The sequence below is a fragment of the Lasioglossum baleicum genome, chromosome 19 (genome assembly GCF_051020765.1).
Source record: "Lasioglossum baleicum chromosome 19, iyLasBale1, whole genome shotgun sequence".
Taxonomy (NCBI): Eukaryota; Metazoa; Arthropoda; class Insecta; order Hymenoptera; family Halictidae; genus Lasioglossum; species Lasioglossum baleicum.
In genome coordinates, this window is record NC_134947.1 from 2403064 (window position 1) to 2418598 (window position 15535).

At 48.3% G+C, this 15535-nt stretch overlaps 1 protein-coding gene across 1 annotated transcript; it reads right to left on the reverse strand.

The window, feature by feature from the left end:
- Nucleotides 1-5859: 5859 nt before the first annotated feature.
- On the reverse strand, nt 5860-9735 carry LOC143218331 (uncharacterized). The gene is made up of 4 exons (XM_076443465.1): nt 7780-9735; nt 7534-7734; nt 7179-7407; nt 5860-6698 (listed from the first exon to the last, which is right to left on the reverse strand). Exons 1-4 carry the CDS (start codon nt 9733-9735, stop codon nt 5860-5862), a joined length of 3225 nt encoding a protein of 1074 aa, XP_076299580.1.
- Nucleotides 9736-15535: the final 5800 nt, after the last annotated feature.

A 15535-nucleotide genomic window follows, 5' to 3' on the forward strand; every position in this document is an offset into this window, starting at 1 on the left:
TCACTCCAGAACCTTCTTCGCTCAACACACACAGAAAGGACAGCCAACAGAGATCATTCGCCGCCGATAAGACCATTTAATTTAACCCCGCTGCCGAGATATGGAGAGCCACCCCTCTTAACGAGGGAACCACGATTGACAAGGGAACAGCCAAGAAAAGAAAGGGAAATCGAATTGATCGATAGACAGAGAGGCTGCTGGAGATGCGGAAGAAGAGGACATAGCCACAGGTATTGCAACGCACCAGCGTCGGAATACTGCTTCCGATGTGGCCGAGGAGGCAGCACAATCAAAACTTGCCCAAAATGCGGCCCAGAATGGAAGGAAGGAGGCCCGCATCATCCCTGGGGGTATAAAGAATAAAGTCGATAAAGATAATGCGCTGCCGATAGTACAATATTACTAATTTATTTGGAATACTTAGTCAATCCATAAAAAGTCAAGTTTAGTACGCTGCCGAGGTGATTTCCTCCGTCCATGGATTAGCCAGATAAGTTATATTAGAAAATGAAAGAGAATTAAAGTTTTTTTGTTTTGTTTGTGTCGCTGCCGAGAAGGCAGACCTACACTCAACGTATTGTTATTGTATTAACATTTGCTGCCAAGAAAGGGGCGGTAAGATAATAAGTTCCTATGTTAGCACGTAATTTTGTATTAGCAACCGACCAAAGAGATTAGATTAAAGAATCGTTGCCAAAACAGGAGTACCAATTATTATAGGAACCCAATACCCATTCCAATAGTTGCGAATAACGGTCGTTTGCGGAAAAATTTTGCGAGCCATTTGGTTAAAAGAAATACCGGTCGTCGAAGGATCCTCGCCCGCAATGGTGTACAACAATCAGTAAGTATTTCGTGTAACGGGGTAAGGTAGCGAATACATGTTGGGGTAAGGTGAAGTAGTTTTGTGATATTGGATGGAACGAGTCAAGGGAGAACGTCCGCTACCCAGCCCGCGAAAGCCTGATTGGTGGCTGCCACCGGTATGGCCCGGTCTCGCCGAGGGGGGGAGGAGTTGTGACGTGGCAAGATTGCCTACGTCACTCGAACTTCCATAACGGAAGACCGGGCCACCCTTTGGTCAAGCATCGCGATAAGGGCCGCTGCGAGCGCTCTCCCTGGGCACGAGTGAGACCCAAAAAGGCGCATTCTAATGTTTTGAATGTCGCGCCAAATTGCGCGACGGAAGTTTACAGGACCATATCCGGGTCCCAGGCGGGATCCGGAAATTCTACTTTCATCGCAGAAGCAACAAGCCTCGAGGATAAGCACCTCGAGGCAGGCGAAAGGCAGGATCCCGAAAGGAAATAACGAGAGATCGTCAAGGCCCAGGACTGTCAACCTGGAGGCGCCGACGAGGGCATCCGCTGCTGAGACGATCAACTACTCTGCCCTGTCGTCGCCTCGTCCGGGAAGAAGCAGCAGAGCAACCGGATTGGCTGACGCCGATCGTCTCCTCGGGAAGCGGCCAATCGGAAGACAGCGCTGCCGGATATGCCGTGAGACGCCGGAAGCCGAACGCCGTCGTCTGGGATTCGTCAACGCGAAATTCCGCATTAGCGATAGGTCGAGACGTTGCGCGAAGGAAGTAGAATCGAAAAGTGGGGGACGCCCTGCTTCCGCGTACCCGAGCTACCGCGTGAACGAGCACTGCGTCTCTGGAATCGTTAACGGACAGTTGTCACTTTGAACGATTGCTTATAATTCTTGTATTTTGCGCCTGCTGAGACCAAGGGACTTAGAGATTCGCTGCCGTTTATCTATCGCTGAATTACCAGTGGTAAGCGCCAATCAGGCTTTCGATATTAATTATTCGTGAATTTCGTGTTGGCTCGGGTAGCGCGGCGAGGTTAGGTATTCGTGTCGCGAGAGTTAACGGCAAACGAGGCGGACGATATTTGGGTGACACTATTGGTGTCGAATCACGAATCCTTCGTATTGTGAAGGATATCGTTGTCGCGGTACGAATCCGGTCGGATAGCGGGGGGCCGCGTGGCCGCCTTATGGCGGTTGTACGACGCCGATCTAAACGCGAAGTCGCGGATTCGGGATACTATCGCCGCCGCCGTTAATTCTAATTAACCTGCGCTCGTTCCACGGTGTGAAGCCGTCGCGTGTTCGATTCGTGGTCGTAAATTCTGTTCGATCGACGCAAGTCCGAGAGAAATCGCGAATTCCATCTGAGTTCGGTCGGAAATTGGCCTTCGAGGCCTTCCGCGTCGCGAAGTTCCTATCGCTGCCGAATTCTTCGCGAGTTTGTAAAGTACGGGAGAAACAGCGCGTGCGATCTCCATCAGTCGCGATAATACGCGCCAGCTACTTTGTATTCGCTGCCGAGTCGTCGGCAGCCCAGTCGAATCGTTTAATAAACATCCTGCTGGCCGAAACGTTGTTTATTCCTTGTGTGAAAACCTTCCCGTCGCGGGGAACGTCTCGTGTTCTCCCGACGTAGAATCCTGCGCCCTCGCGAGAGCTATTCAGAATTCGTTTGCTACGTCACAGCCTCGAGAGTCCAACCGCGTTACGCTTTCGTGTTTAGATTACGATTCTTTCGTGTGACACCTTCAGGTGTCTGGCGCCCGAAATTGCATCAAGTTTGATTTTCCAATAAAGAGACTGTGAGCGTATTTTGTCCCGAGAGGACCACGCATCGCGCGGCCGAGCGTGGCCCGGCGTCTCGCCTGTAAATTCTCGGTGTCGCTATTCATCGTTCGACCATCCATACGAAAAGTTAAGAAAGCGACGTGACAATATATTGTAGCAGGTTAAGCGCGTAGTAGGTTAAGTATATTGTAGATTAAGGGCATCATAATTAATAAGTTTGTAACGGGGCCGATTTCTCGCGGGATCGGTTATTCCGACCGGGGTCTCTTTAATGCGGGAATAGCTCGCCGTGCCGGGGTTCGCGTCGCGAGAGTCGGAGCGGGAAGACGTGGTGCAAGGGTACGAAATAAACAAGACGACGTTTTAGTGATAAGGCGATGCTCGCCACCTCGTAACGACGGTGATGATGAGTGATGATCGCAGGATCGTCGTGGAGCGGTAGTCGGAGCTTGATTTGGTGCAGGGTACGGCGTCTCGCCGGAGGATCGGTGTTAGGGGAGGTTCAGCGTAGGCGGTGACGTCTCGCCACGGGAACGGTGTCAACGGTGGTTCGGTGACGTCTCGTTACAGGAACAGTGTCAAACGTCTCGTCACCGGAACAGCGTCAAAGGTCCCTACAGGAGATGGCGTTTCGTCACGGGAACGATCTCAACGGGGTTCGGTGCAGGAGGTGACGTCTCGTCGCGGGAACGGGGCCAGGGCGGTTCGGGGTACAGGAGGTGACGTCTCGTCACAGGAACGGTCTCAAAGGGGTTCGGCGCAGGAGGTGACGTCTCGTCACGGGAACGGTGCCAGTGTGGTTCGGGGTGCAGGAGGTGACGTCTCGTCACAGGAACGGTGGCAGTGGGGTTCGGTGCAGGAGGTGACGTCTCGCCACGGGAACGGTACTACTGGAGGTAGTCGGTACAGGCGTCGACGTCTTCGTCGAGAGAACGGTACTACTGGAGGTAGTCGGTACAGGCGTCGACGTCTTCGTCGAGAGAACGGTACTACTGGAGGTAGTCGATACAGGCGTCGACGTCTTCGTCGAGGGAACGGTACTACTGGAGGTAGTCGGTACAGGCGTCGACGTCTTCGTCGAGGGAACGGTACTACTGGAGGTAGTCGGTACAGGCGTCGACGTCTTCGTCGAGGGAACGGTACTACTGGAGGTCGTCGGTGCAGGTGTCGACGTCTTCGTCGAGGGAACGATAGCTGGGGATTCTGACGGGCTGGTTTCAACGTCTCGTTGAAGGAGCGGTACTTTACGGCGGACTGGTTACGACGTCGTCGTCGGAGGATCGGGTACCTGGTGCGTGGTGGTTGCTTAGGTCGCCTAAGCAGGACTGCGATAATTTGGCATATTTCGGAGGCCTTTTATACTCCCCCAAAATGTACTGTTTGGAGGTGAGGGTTGGTGGTGAGGTAAGGTGTGTTCTATGGTTTTTCATGTGTTTTGGTCTTTGGGTGGATGACACTTTGCTCAAGGAGTTTCGGAGGAGTGTTGTTTACGCCGGTGTGGATCGGTGGGTCTCGGGGAACCTCGGGTTCTTTCGGGGATCAGCTGTTCGTAACAAGCTTGCTTAGTGCAGGTTTGTTACAAGTTAAGCATATATTGTAAATGAAGTGCGTAGTATGTTAAACATTATATTGTAGATTAAGCGCGTATATATAGTAGGCTAAGCATTTGTTGTTCATTCATCATTTCTTGTTCAATCATTTTATTTACTTTATTATGATTTCAAATATAATTACATTTAACTTAATTTCTTAATTTCCCTTTATGTCTCCTAATGAGGGTCTAATAAGACTATCCTAATGTTGCCTAATGCGGTTTGCCGCATTGGATAATCATTAGGAAAGCCTAATGTGACCCTATACGCGGGTTCCTAATGCGGGCCTCATTCGGCTTTCCCAATTAGGCAGTCACGACGCACTGCGTTACATTTCGCATGCCTGCCCAATGGGGCTGCCCCATTAGGGCGTAACAAATACAGGGTGTCCCAAAACTCGTGAAAATCCCGAAAGGGGGTGGTTCCTGAGACCATTCTAAGAGACATTTTCCTTTGCACCAATGTCAACTGCGGCTTTGTTTAGGAGTTATTAACGAAAAACACGGACCAATCAGAGCGCGCCCTGACCCGGCGCGCCACGCCGCGCCAGCAAGCGAGTGTCGGTGGTACGCCGCACAGTGGTGCGAAATGGCCATAGAGCGGAAAAAAATCTATAGAAACCAAACTACCCAACAAATCTGTTTGAAAATTTGTAGAAAGCATGCCACAGGTACAACGGTTACGTGGCAACAATTAAAATTAAAAAATTGTATTAATTATTAACTAAAATGGGCTAATTGAAAAGCTTTGCATTACGCACATCCTTTATTGGATGAACTTCCGAAAAGCCCATACCTCCGATTTTTTTATACTCTGGATTCTTACGTATTTTGACGTGCTGATTACGAATATGATAGTGAAATTTGGCGCAATTGGCGTTTTTTTATTTACTTCCGTAAATAACCCAGACCTAACCCGGACCTATCATTTTTCTCAGGAAGTATTATCTTTATGACAAAAATCAATAGGACATAAAATGTGTATTTTGATAAGGTCTACAACTTTTATCTGAAGTATTTTTCAAAATTCCCATTATTTACGGAAGTAAATAAAAAAACTATAATTTTTATTTGCGCCAATTTTCACTATCATATTCGTAATCAGCACGTCAAAATACGTAAGAATCTAGAGTATAAAAAAAATCGGAGGTATGGGCTTTTCGGAAGTACACCCCTTTATTTCTTGAAGCATACAACAAATTCTTTGTTACTAATTCTTTATTTTATTTCTTTATTAGTGTTGTAAGAGAACTCAAAAATTACTGTGGAATGAGAGGAGAGAACACGAGGAAAAGAGAAATAAGAACACGAGGAAAAGAGAAATAAGAACACGTGCTCGTTTGTGCTTGAGATGTACGATTTCTGCTATTTATTCCGATGCTAAGCGGTAGACTCGTGTCGCAAGACTGGAGACTCGACAGGGCACGCCCGAAAACAAAGATCTAAATGTGTATGTGCGAATAGCTGAAACAGAGTGTTATTAGAGTGTGTGTATACAAAGTGCGAAATGGAAACGTGTAAACAGTAGTCGTAGCCCTGTCGAGAACGTTCGAAAAGATACCGGGTGATTGAAATTAAAGATATGCATCTGGAGTGTTTGATTTTGCCGCAACATTCCGCCCACCTTGCCAATCTTGTAAAGAGTGGCAATGATTTAGCGCCGACTAGTCCTTGGTTGACAGCGTTGATTCTGTTGAGTTATCGTCGTTGGTTGAGATGGGCAGCATGACAAGTTTCACAATCGGTCGTTTATAAACCGAATGTTGGGTTTTCACGGTAGCAACCCGAACTAGATTGTCCTGACCAGGGTGGACGTCAATGATCCGTCCTAGAGCCCATTTTGACGGTGGATATCGTTCGTCTGCGACGAGCACGAGAGATCCGATTTTGAACGCGTCAGATCTGCGTTGCCACTTGGAAATCGTCTGGAGATGTTGAAGGTATTCGGCACTCCAGCGTTTCCAAAATCGTTCCAGCATCTGACGCAAAAGTTGCCATCGTGAAAGTCGAGAGTTTGGCAGATCGATGATTGCAGGCTCAGGAGTGGTCGTTAATGCCGTACCAATGAGAAAATGACCCGGGGTAAGAGCTGATGGATCCGTTGGGTCATCCGAGAGCGGGCAAAGAGGGCGCGAGTTGAGGATGGCCTCAATCTGCGAGAGCAATGTTGAAAATTCCTCGTAAGTGAGGCCAGTGTCTCCGATGACTCTTTTGAGGTGAAACTTTACTGATTTGACAGCCGCTTCCCATTTCCCTCCGAAGTGTGGTGATGATGGTGGATTAAATTTCCAGCGAGTTCCATCATTCGCTAAAATGTTGGCGAGAGCGGCTGCTTCTTTGGAGGAAGCTTGAAAAAGGTTTCGCAGTTCCTTGTCAGCACCGATGAAATTGGTGCCACAGTCACTGCTGAGCGTTGCACAGATGCCTCGTCGACTTATAAAACGTTTATAAGCGGCGATGAAGCCGTTGGTGGAATAGTCGGTAGCTATTTCCAAGTGAACAGCTGAAGACGAGAGACAAACGAAGAGGACGATATAGCCTTTGTACGTCTTCGCGCCTCGACCGCGAAACGTCCGAAGAGTTAGAGGGCCAGCGTAATCAACTCCTGCGTGAAGGAATGGGCGAGACGGGGTCGCACGAGACTGGGGTAGCTGCCCCATTAACTGTTGTCCAAGAGTGGCTCGTTGTCGTGTACATTGTACACAGCGATGGATGAATGAGCGAACTGGAACACGACCGCCGACGATCCAATATCGTCTTCGCAGGGTTGTGAGTGTGAGTTGGGCTCCCCCGTGAAATGTACGGCGATGAGCCTCGTCGATGATGAGGGTTGTGAGCGCCGATTCGCGCGGTAAAATGAGAGGATGTTTCTCGTCATGATCGAGAAGAGAGTTTTGGAGCCGTCCTCCAACGCGTAACAAATTCGATCCGTCGAGGAAGGGAATGAGACGAAGCAGTGAGCTTGATCGTGAGATGTGCTTGCCTCGCCGTAGTTGATTAATTTCAACTTTAAAGAACGCTGTCTGAGTGAGCTTCACCCAGAAAAGACGTGCGTGATTAAGTTCTTCGGGAGTCAGCGACGAGGATTGATCTGCGGCGCCCTTATTGCGTCGAAACTTTTCGAGGGCGCGAAAACACCATGCTGTGATGCGTAGAAGAGTCCTTAGACTCGAGAACCTGTCCACGAGATTCCAGACTACTGGAGGTTCGTCCTAATTCGCGATTGTGACGGGAACTTTGCGAAATTCAAGGGCAATGTCTGGATCTAGCGACGGGGTGGAGCGCGGCCAATGAGTTGAGTGCTTTGAGAGCCACGCGGGACCATTCCACCAAAGTGCGTGCTCTCTCAGCTCGGTAGGAGATAGTCCACGCGAGGCACAGTCGGCAGGATTGTCCTTCCCTGAGATGTGATGCCATTGACAGTTCGAGAGTTCTTGAATTTCGGTTACACGGTTTTGAACGAAATCCGCCCACCGACGGGCGTCACCACGAATGTACGCGAGCGCGACTGTGGAATCCGTCCACAGATGAATTGGAACCTTTTCGAGATCGAGCGATTTTCGAATTATTGACATATGACGAACCAAGAGGAGTGCGGCTGAGAGTTCGAGTCGAGGAACCGTAACTTTGTTGAGAGGAGCGACTCGGGTCTTAGCGGAGACAAGCGTCACGCGAGCGTCATTCAGATCTGCAATCACGCGAAGGTAAATTACTGCACCGAGCGCCGATTGAGAAGCGTCAGAAAACCCGTGCAACTCGACTACGGATGAGGACGCGCTATACCCGAGCCACCGAGGCACTGAAATTGAGGAAATGTCTTTGAGGTCCTCTTCGAATCTGTTCCATTGTGAAATAAGTTCTTGAGGTATTGGCTCAACGTGTTGAAGGTCATTCACTGATATTCCGTAGTTGGTTCGATTTGAGCCGTTGAAAACAACACGGACTTTCGTGGTTGAGCTGGACTCTCGAATAACTGAATGATGAGGAAGATAAAAGGCATTTTGAGGCAGTGAGGTTTCAGTCGGAACGAGAGCCATGTGATTGAGAGCTTCATACTCATTCATAAACTTTGAGTATGCTGCTTTGATAGATGAGTCCAGAGCGAAACGATTCTCCTGACGTATGAGAGCGCGTAATGCGGGAGTATACGAGTTTCCGAGATCTTCTGGCTTATACTTCAAAGGTATGCGTACGATATAGCGTCCGTTCGAGTCGCGAGAGTGCGTTTCCTTGAAGAATTGTTCGCACTGATATTCCGCTTCGGAGAGCGCGATGCGCGGCGCGGGAGTAGCTTCTTCTTGTTCCCAGAATCGTTGGACCAAACCATGGAGTTCGAGGTCAACGGAACATTGTAACCCTTGTGCTGGATGCTCACCAAGATCTGAGTGCGGCTCAGATGAGACGGAACCAGAGAGAATCCATCCTAGAGTGGTTTTTTGAGCGATGGGGCTGCCGGGACCGCCTTTGCGGATTCCTTCCTCGAGGATTGCGCTATAAACTTCCGTGCCGAGAATCAAGTCAATTCTCGCCGCTGAGGAGAACTCAGGATCTGCTAGCTCAAGACTTTCGAGGTGTGGCCATGGATTTCTGATAACTCTGCTTGGTGGTGTATACGATGTCAACTTTGAAAGAACGTAAGCGTTCACTGAGAGCGAAAACACGGGACTCATACGCGAAGCGATAGTCACATTGATGAGTCCCCGAGAGACTGTCGAACGTTGAGCACCAATACCGTTAATCGGAAGAGAAATTCGTTGTCGCGGTAATTTGAGACATTGGGCAAGAGATTCCGTTATGAACGAGACCTCTGATCCTTGATCGAGAAGGGCTCGAGCTTCGTACGATTCACCGTAGCATGAAGTGACTTTGACAAGAGCGGTCGCGAGTAGGACAGGTTCGTAGTGTACCGAGACAGAGAGAGCGATATTCGTCGAAGCGGCCGTTCCCGCTTGAGTATTTTCACGACGCGGAGGCACGGACGCGGGAGTTTTTTCAACGGCTGTAACGAATGCCGGTGAGTTAGGCTCCTGCAGGTTCGAAACGGCGGGAGCTTTGTTTTCCGACGAATTGTTCGATCGATGGATTGACGTGTGATGAGAATTCCCACAGATTCGGCACCGTTTGATTGACCGACAGTTGCGAAATTGATGCGGACCGAGGCAGTTAAAGCAGAGATTCTTCTGTTTAAGAAAATCTTGCCGTTGCTCAATAGTTTTGCGGTGGTAATCTGGACACGCCGAAAGATAATGAGCACCACTGCAAAGCGTACACGATAACGTAGATGATTTGATTTCTCTCTCTGAAGTGCCGTCGCTTGTTGAATTCGCGACCGCTTGATGCGATTTTGCACTCGATTGAGGTTTTCCGGAAGAAGCCGAGCGCGATTTTTGAGTCCCCGTAGCTCGTGCTACAGCTTCGAGAGCACGTATACGACTCAGAAGATACTTTTCGAGCTCCGCGAATGTCGCGGGTGTAGTTTCCGCGCCGATTTGTTGTTCCCAGTCCATTAGGGTTTCCGGGTCGAGTTTGTTAGTCACCATATACACGATGAGACAATCCCACGAATCAGTAGGACACCCGAGAGATCGGAGTGCACCGAGAGTTTCTTTTACTCCTCCGAGAAGTGATTTAATTTGGTTTGCCGATTGTTGAGTCACGTGTTGGAGGGAGAACAACGAAGCGAGATGCGAGTCGATGAGCACTCGCTTGTTTTCGTATCGGTCGACTAGAACATTCCACGCATGCTCGAAATTGTCATCGGTGACGTCAATGTTCACAACGAGCTGCAATGCTTCACCGGATAAATTTATCTTGAGATACTGCAATTTCTCTACATCAGATATCTCTTTGTTCTTGATAATCATTGAAATGAAGAGATCACGGAAGTGTCGCCATTCGCAATATATTCCGGAGAAACGCGGTAGGTATATGCGCGGGAGTTGTCGAGGGCTAGGCGCGTGATTCGCGCACGAGGCATTCGATTCGATCGAAGATGGCTGTCCTACCTTTGTGATGAGCTCGTTCCGATATGAGAGCATTTCGGACTTGGAGTCGATATACACTTCTTCACAAACCTCATAGAAATTCTCTTTGAAATACGAGAGCTCTGCCCGGTCTTCAGGTTTTAGAGATGTGAGCAAGTCATGATTGTCCTGAAACTTCTTCCAATTGGCGTCCAGGAGTTCGATGCGAGTCTGGACACTTTCAGGAGTGCGCTTCTTGATTTATAATTTTTTGAGGTTAGGCGCAGCACGACTGATCAAACCGTGGAGTTCCTTTTGTTTTTCAACAGCGTTGCGCACCGAAACCGACATGATTGATAGTCTCTCGTAATGAAATACGTCTCTTGGAGCGAGCGAGTTCAGTTTTCACAGCACACGGCGTTCACTTTCGGACACACGCGAGCACGCGGAGAGAGTTAGAGTAAGAGCGAGACACAGATAACTCTGTTCACTAAACACGCGCAGTTTGCTAAGCGATTTCGAGCACGGTTCTCGCACGTTTTCCACAGTAATCCGGCTCGAAGGACCAGAAATGTTGTAAGAGAACTCAAAAATTACTGTGGAATGAGAGGAGAGAACACGAGGAAAAGAGAAATAAGAACACGAGGAAAAGAGAAATAAGAACACGTGCTCGTTTGTGCTTGAGATGTACGATTTCTGCTATTTATTCCGATGCTAAGCGGTAGACTCATGTCGCAAGACTGGAGACTCGACAGGGCACGCCCGAAAACAAAGATCTAAATGTGTATGTGCGAATAGCTGAAACAGAGTGTTATTAGAGTGTGTGTATACAAAGTGCGAAATGGAAACGTGTAAACAGTAGTCGTAGCCCTGTCGAGAACGTTCGAAAAGATACCGGGTGATTGAAATTAAAGATATGCATCTGGAGTGTTTGATTTTGCCGCAACAATTAGAGTTTAACAAATCTCGACCACCTTCGGTCAATCTTCGCTGCAATTGGAGCGATAACTTCCCTTAATCCGTCATAATGGTCAGAGCCTCGGTACATTTATGTACGTTACGATTGCTTGTAAGTACAATCTCCACCAATTCTTCATTACTGATGTTGAAGGTTTCCATTATGTAAAATAAGCAACGCTACACAACACCTTAAAAAATACTATGCAACACTCTTCAGCACATTAACCTGACTATACGCCTTATATTAGGAGTCCTCTCCTCTAATTAGCGGTTGTCCGTTGTTTAATTTGCCGATGCCCGTCATTTTTTCATTAAAATGACCATAGAAGACTCGGACAAACTTCCGAGTGTTTTGCCCGTCGTTTTGGTAACAAATATTCCGAACATCGGAGCGTTGGCACAATAACAGTTGAAATATGCTAAAATAAATGATTTATTTTATTTATCATTTATTTTAGCATATTTCAACTGTTATTGTGCCAACACTGCGCATTCTCGAAAAATAAAAATTTGAGTAATAAAAATTTGCATTGCGTAATAAAAAATTCTCAACTGTGACCCACTCACATTTAAAATTTATTAAAATACACGTCTAATGTAAATGCTTTTTAAAAGTTTATTTATTTGGACCCGTAATGAAAGTTCAAAATATGCCTTTTGTAGATCTACGTTAGTTAAATATGTGCTGAATATTTCATCGAAATCGGTTGACAGTGGAAAGAACGACACGCATCGAAAGATGTACGAATCTGTGAATTTTGAGCAGGAACTGACCAGAAGCTGTACATACCAAGATTTTTACCACTTCTAACTTCTAACCGCTTATACCTCGTGTGTATGTTAATCGATTTCGATGAAATTTTCAGTATATATGTAACTAACATTGATATACTAAACATTGTAGCATGTATAGAATATTCTAGAAGAAATTTAGAATCGACAAGCTTCTAAAAGCTTCTAGAAGCATAGTTTGTAGACGACCGACGTGAGGAAGCGACGTAAGGGGAGCGCGCGAAAAGACGAATCGCGCTTAACGACCGCTGTTGATTTCACGTACGCGGATAGCAACGGATTTATATAAATAGAGGGTTCACGGAGGGACTCGGCCTATTTTGCTATTCCGAGAGAGAGGACGAGGTAAGGACCACGGCCGCTCTTGGTTAGCAGTAGCGCCCCGGCAGGAGAGTACGGCGATAATACCTGGACGCCTGCCGGGAGAACGGGAGAGGACGGGAGTCTGTTCCTGGTCACTCGTTCGACATGGAGAGTACGGCGATAATACCTGGACGCCTGTCGAACGAGAGAGAACGGGTCAACTCCTGGCCGCCAAGGCCTCGGCAGGAGAGTACGGCGACAATACCTGGACGCCTGCCGAGAGGGAACGAGAGAGTATTCCTGGCCGCTCGTCTCGACAAGGAGAGTACGACGATAATACCTGGACGCCTTGTCGAGCGAGAGAGGACAGAGTACCTTTTGGACGTTTGAGCGAGAGAGGTTGAGAGTGTGTTCCTGGCCGCTCGTCTCGACAAGGAGAGTACGGCGATAATACCTGGACGCCTTGTCGAGCGAGAGAGGACAGAGCACCTTCTAGACGTTTGTGAGAAAAAGGATGAGAGAGAGAGAGAGAGAGAGAGAGAGAGTTTACATATCCTGTAATTCGAGCAATTGAATTATTTTATATACTTCACCTTCCTGTACCTATTTTCCTAATTCCAAAATAAATTTATTTGTCCAGCATATCCTGTTAATTCCTATCGTTATGGCTACAAATTTGGCGCCCAACGAGCAGGCCTCGGACCACGACCTATCCCAACCTGATGACCTGTCATCATCCACGTTCCAGCTGTCCGGTTCCCAGTTCTCCCAAGTCCTGGAAACCATCCAGCAAACAAAGTCTATAAAAGAAGGAAGCTTCGCAAAATGCACAGCGCGCTTCGACGGTTGTCACGATTATGCAAAAGTCGTTGACTTTGTATCGACGGCCTCCATCTTTAAAGACATCGAACATATCACCGATGAAAATGCGATTCGAGGACTACCCCTTCTCCTCGAAGGACATGCAGCCACATGGTGGAGAGGTGTCAAAACCACCGTGACTACTTGGAAAGAGACAACCGACCTCATCCGTGCTACCTTTGCCCCCCGAAAACCTGCATACCAAGTATATCGAGAAATATTCCGCGAACCACAGGACGCTAGAACGGCAACTGATATATTTATCAGCAAAAAACGGGCAATCCTTGCAGAACTACCGACGCTACCAACAGAGGAGGTTCAAATAGACATGTTGTATGGGCTCCTGCGCTTTCATCTGCGAGATCGAATTTCACGAGATTCTGTGAAGACATTCACGGACCTCGTGAAGCGCGCACGGAGAGTCGAGGCGTTGGAGAAAGAAGCCCAAAAACAAGAGTCGCCAAAGTATCCGGAAAACCGATCTTTGAAAAGAGGACCCGATCCACGATGGAAAGAACGACCACGCTGCGGGGTCTGTCGTAAATTCGGGCATAACAGCCAGGAATGCAAACACAGGACGTTCTTGGCACCTGCGAGACATAACCATACGGAAACAGCACATACGACTACGAGACCACCTCTGAAGTGCTATGGCTGCGGAAAGCCAGGAGTCGTACGTGCAAAATGTCCTGAATGCAACAAAACGACTACAACAACATCAACCCCAGCCGCTTTCTGCTCCGTCAACATTACAACACAACCCAGACCACGACCAACGGTAACGGTGCCTATTGAAGGCGAAAAGGGACTCGCTTATCTGGATACCGGAGCGAAATGCTGTGTAGCCAGCCAGAGTCTGGTAACAATTCTAAAAGGGAAGGGGTTGAAATTTGAAAAGAAGTTCATGCAAGTCGCCCTAGCAGATGGAAATCCTCGAATGCGTGAAGTCATGATCACTAAAGTTGAGGTCCACCTGGAAGGACGGAAAATCACGACTCAGTTCATCGTCCTCTCCGGCAGCAAGGACGACCGCACACTGTTAGGAATGGATTTCCTGGAAGACGCGGGAATTGTTATCAACACCCCACAACGAAGTTGGCATTTCGTAGAAAACCCAGACGAAGGATTCGATTTTCAGGACGAAATCGGAGGATTGGAGAACAGGGCAACTCCAGAAATTGTACCGTCAACCGCGAAGAAGCCGAAACGGTTGCAAGAGTATCTGGAAGAAATAGATGAGGAATTCCTGACACCACCACCACCTTTGCTGAGTCCGATAAAACGCCCACCAAAACACAATCGAACAGAGGCCAAAACTGAATGGTCTGGCATCGAATGACTGTTCGAACGATGTCTACGGCACTGCCAGCCGATTCGTACAGATATTGCCGGCGTCGAGGTAAATGATTTAAGGGAGGATGAAGCTGTAAGTATAACACCACAACAGAAAGAGATGCTCCGAAATTTGCTTGAGTTAAACCACGATCTCTTCCAAGGTTCAGGACCACCGACAGCTGAGGCAATTCACCGGATAGACACCGGTGACCATCCCCCGATCGCAGTTCCACCCTACCGCCTACCACCTACAAAAAGGGAGCTGCTACAGGAAGAACTGAATAAGATGCTGGCCGGCGACATCGTTGAGGAATGCGAATCACCCTGGGCCGCACCAGTCGTCTTGGTACCAAAGAAAAACGGTGGTATTCGAGTATGCGTCGACTATCGACGCCTAAACGCCATAACAGTCGGCGATTCGTACCCGCTACCAAGAATCGACGATCTACTACATGCGGCCAAGAAAACAGCCTATATGTCCGCCCTGGATTTACAGTCAGGGTACTGGCAGATCGGCGTACGGACCGAGGATCGGGATAAGACGGCATTCACCACTCCGTTCGGAGTCTACCGATTCAAACGCATGCCTTTCGGGTTGAAGAATGCCCCAGCAACGTTCCAGCGACTGATAGATCGTTTGAAGTCGGGTCTCGGACTTCGAAACATACTGGTATACCTGGATGATGTACTGGTACTCTCGTCAACTTTCGAAGAACACATAGAGGATCTGAAAGCTGTATGTTCCAGGCTCCGGAAATTCGGACTTCGGATGAACCGTGAGAAGTGTCGATTCTGTTGCCAAAATATCAAATATTTGGGTCACGTCCTTACATCACGAGGAATACAACCGGACCCCGACAAAACGAAAGCCATACTGGATATGAAGGCGCCGGCGAATCTAAAACAACTAATATCATTTTTGCAGACTTGTTCCTGGTATCGTCGATTTGTACCGAACTTCGCCAGTATCGCAGAACCACTTACACGATTAACACGGAAAAAGGTTACCTGGGAATGGGCTTCACCACAACAGCAGGCGTTCGAAGGTTTGAAGAGGGCCCTGACGAACGCACCAATTTTGCAGACGGCTGATGAGACTAGACCGTACATACTTCGAACTGATGCC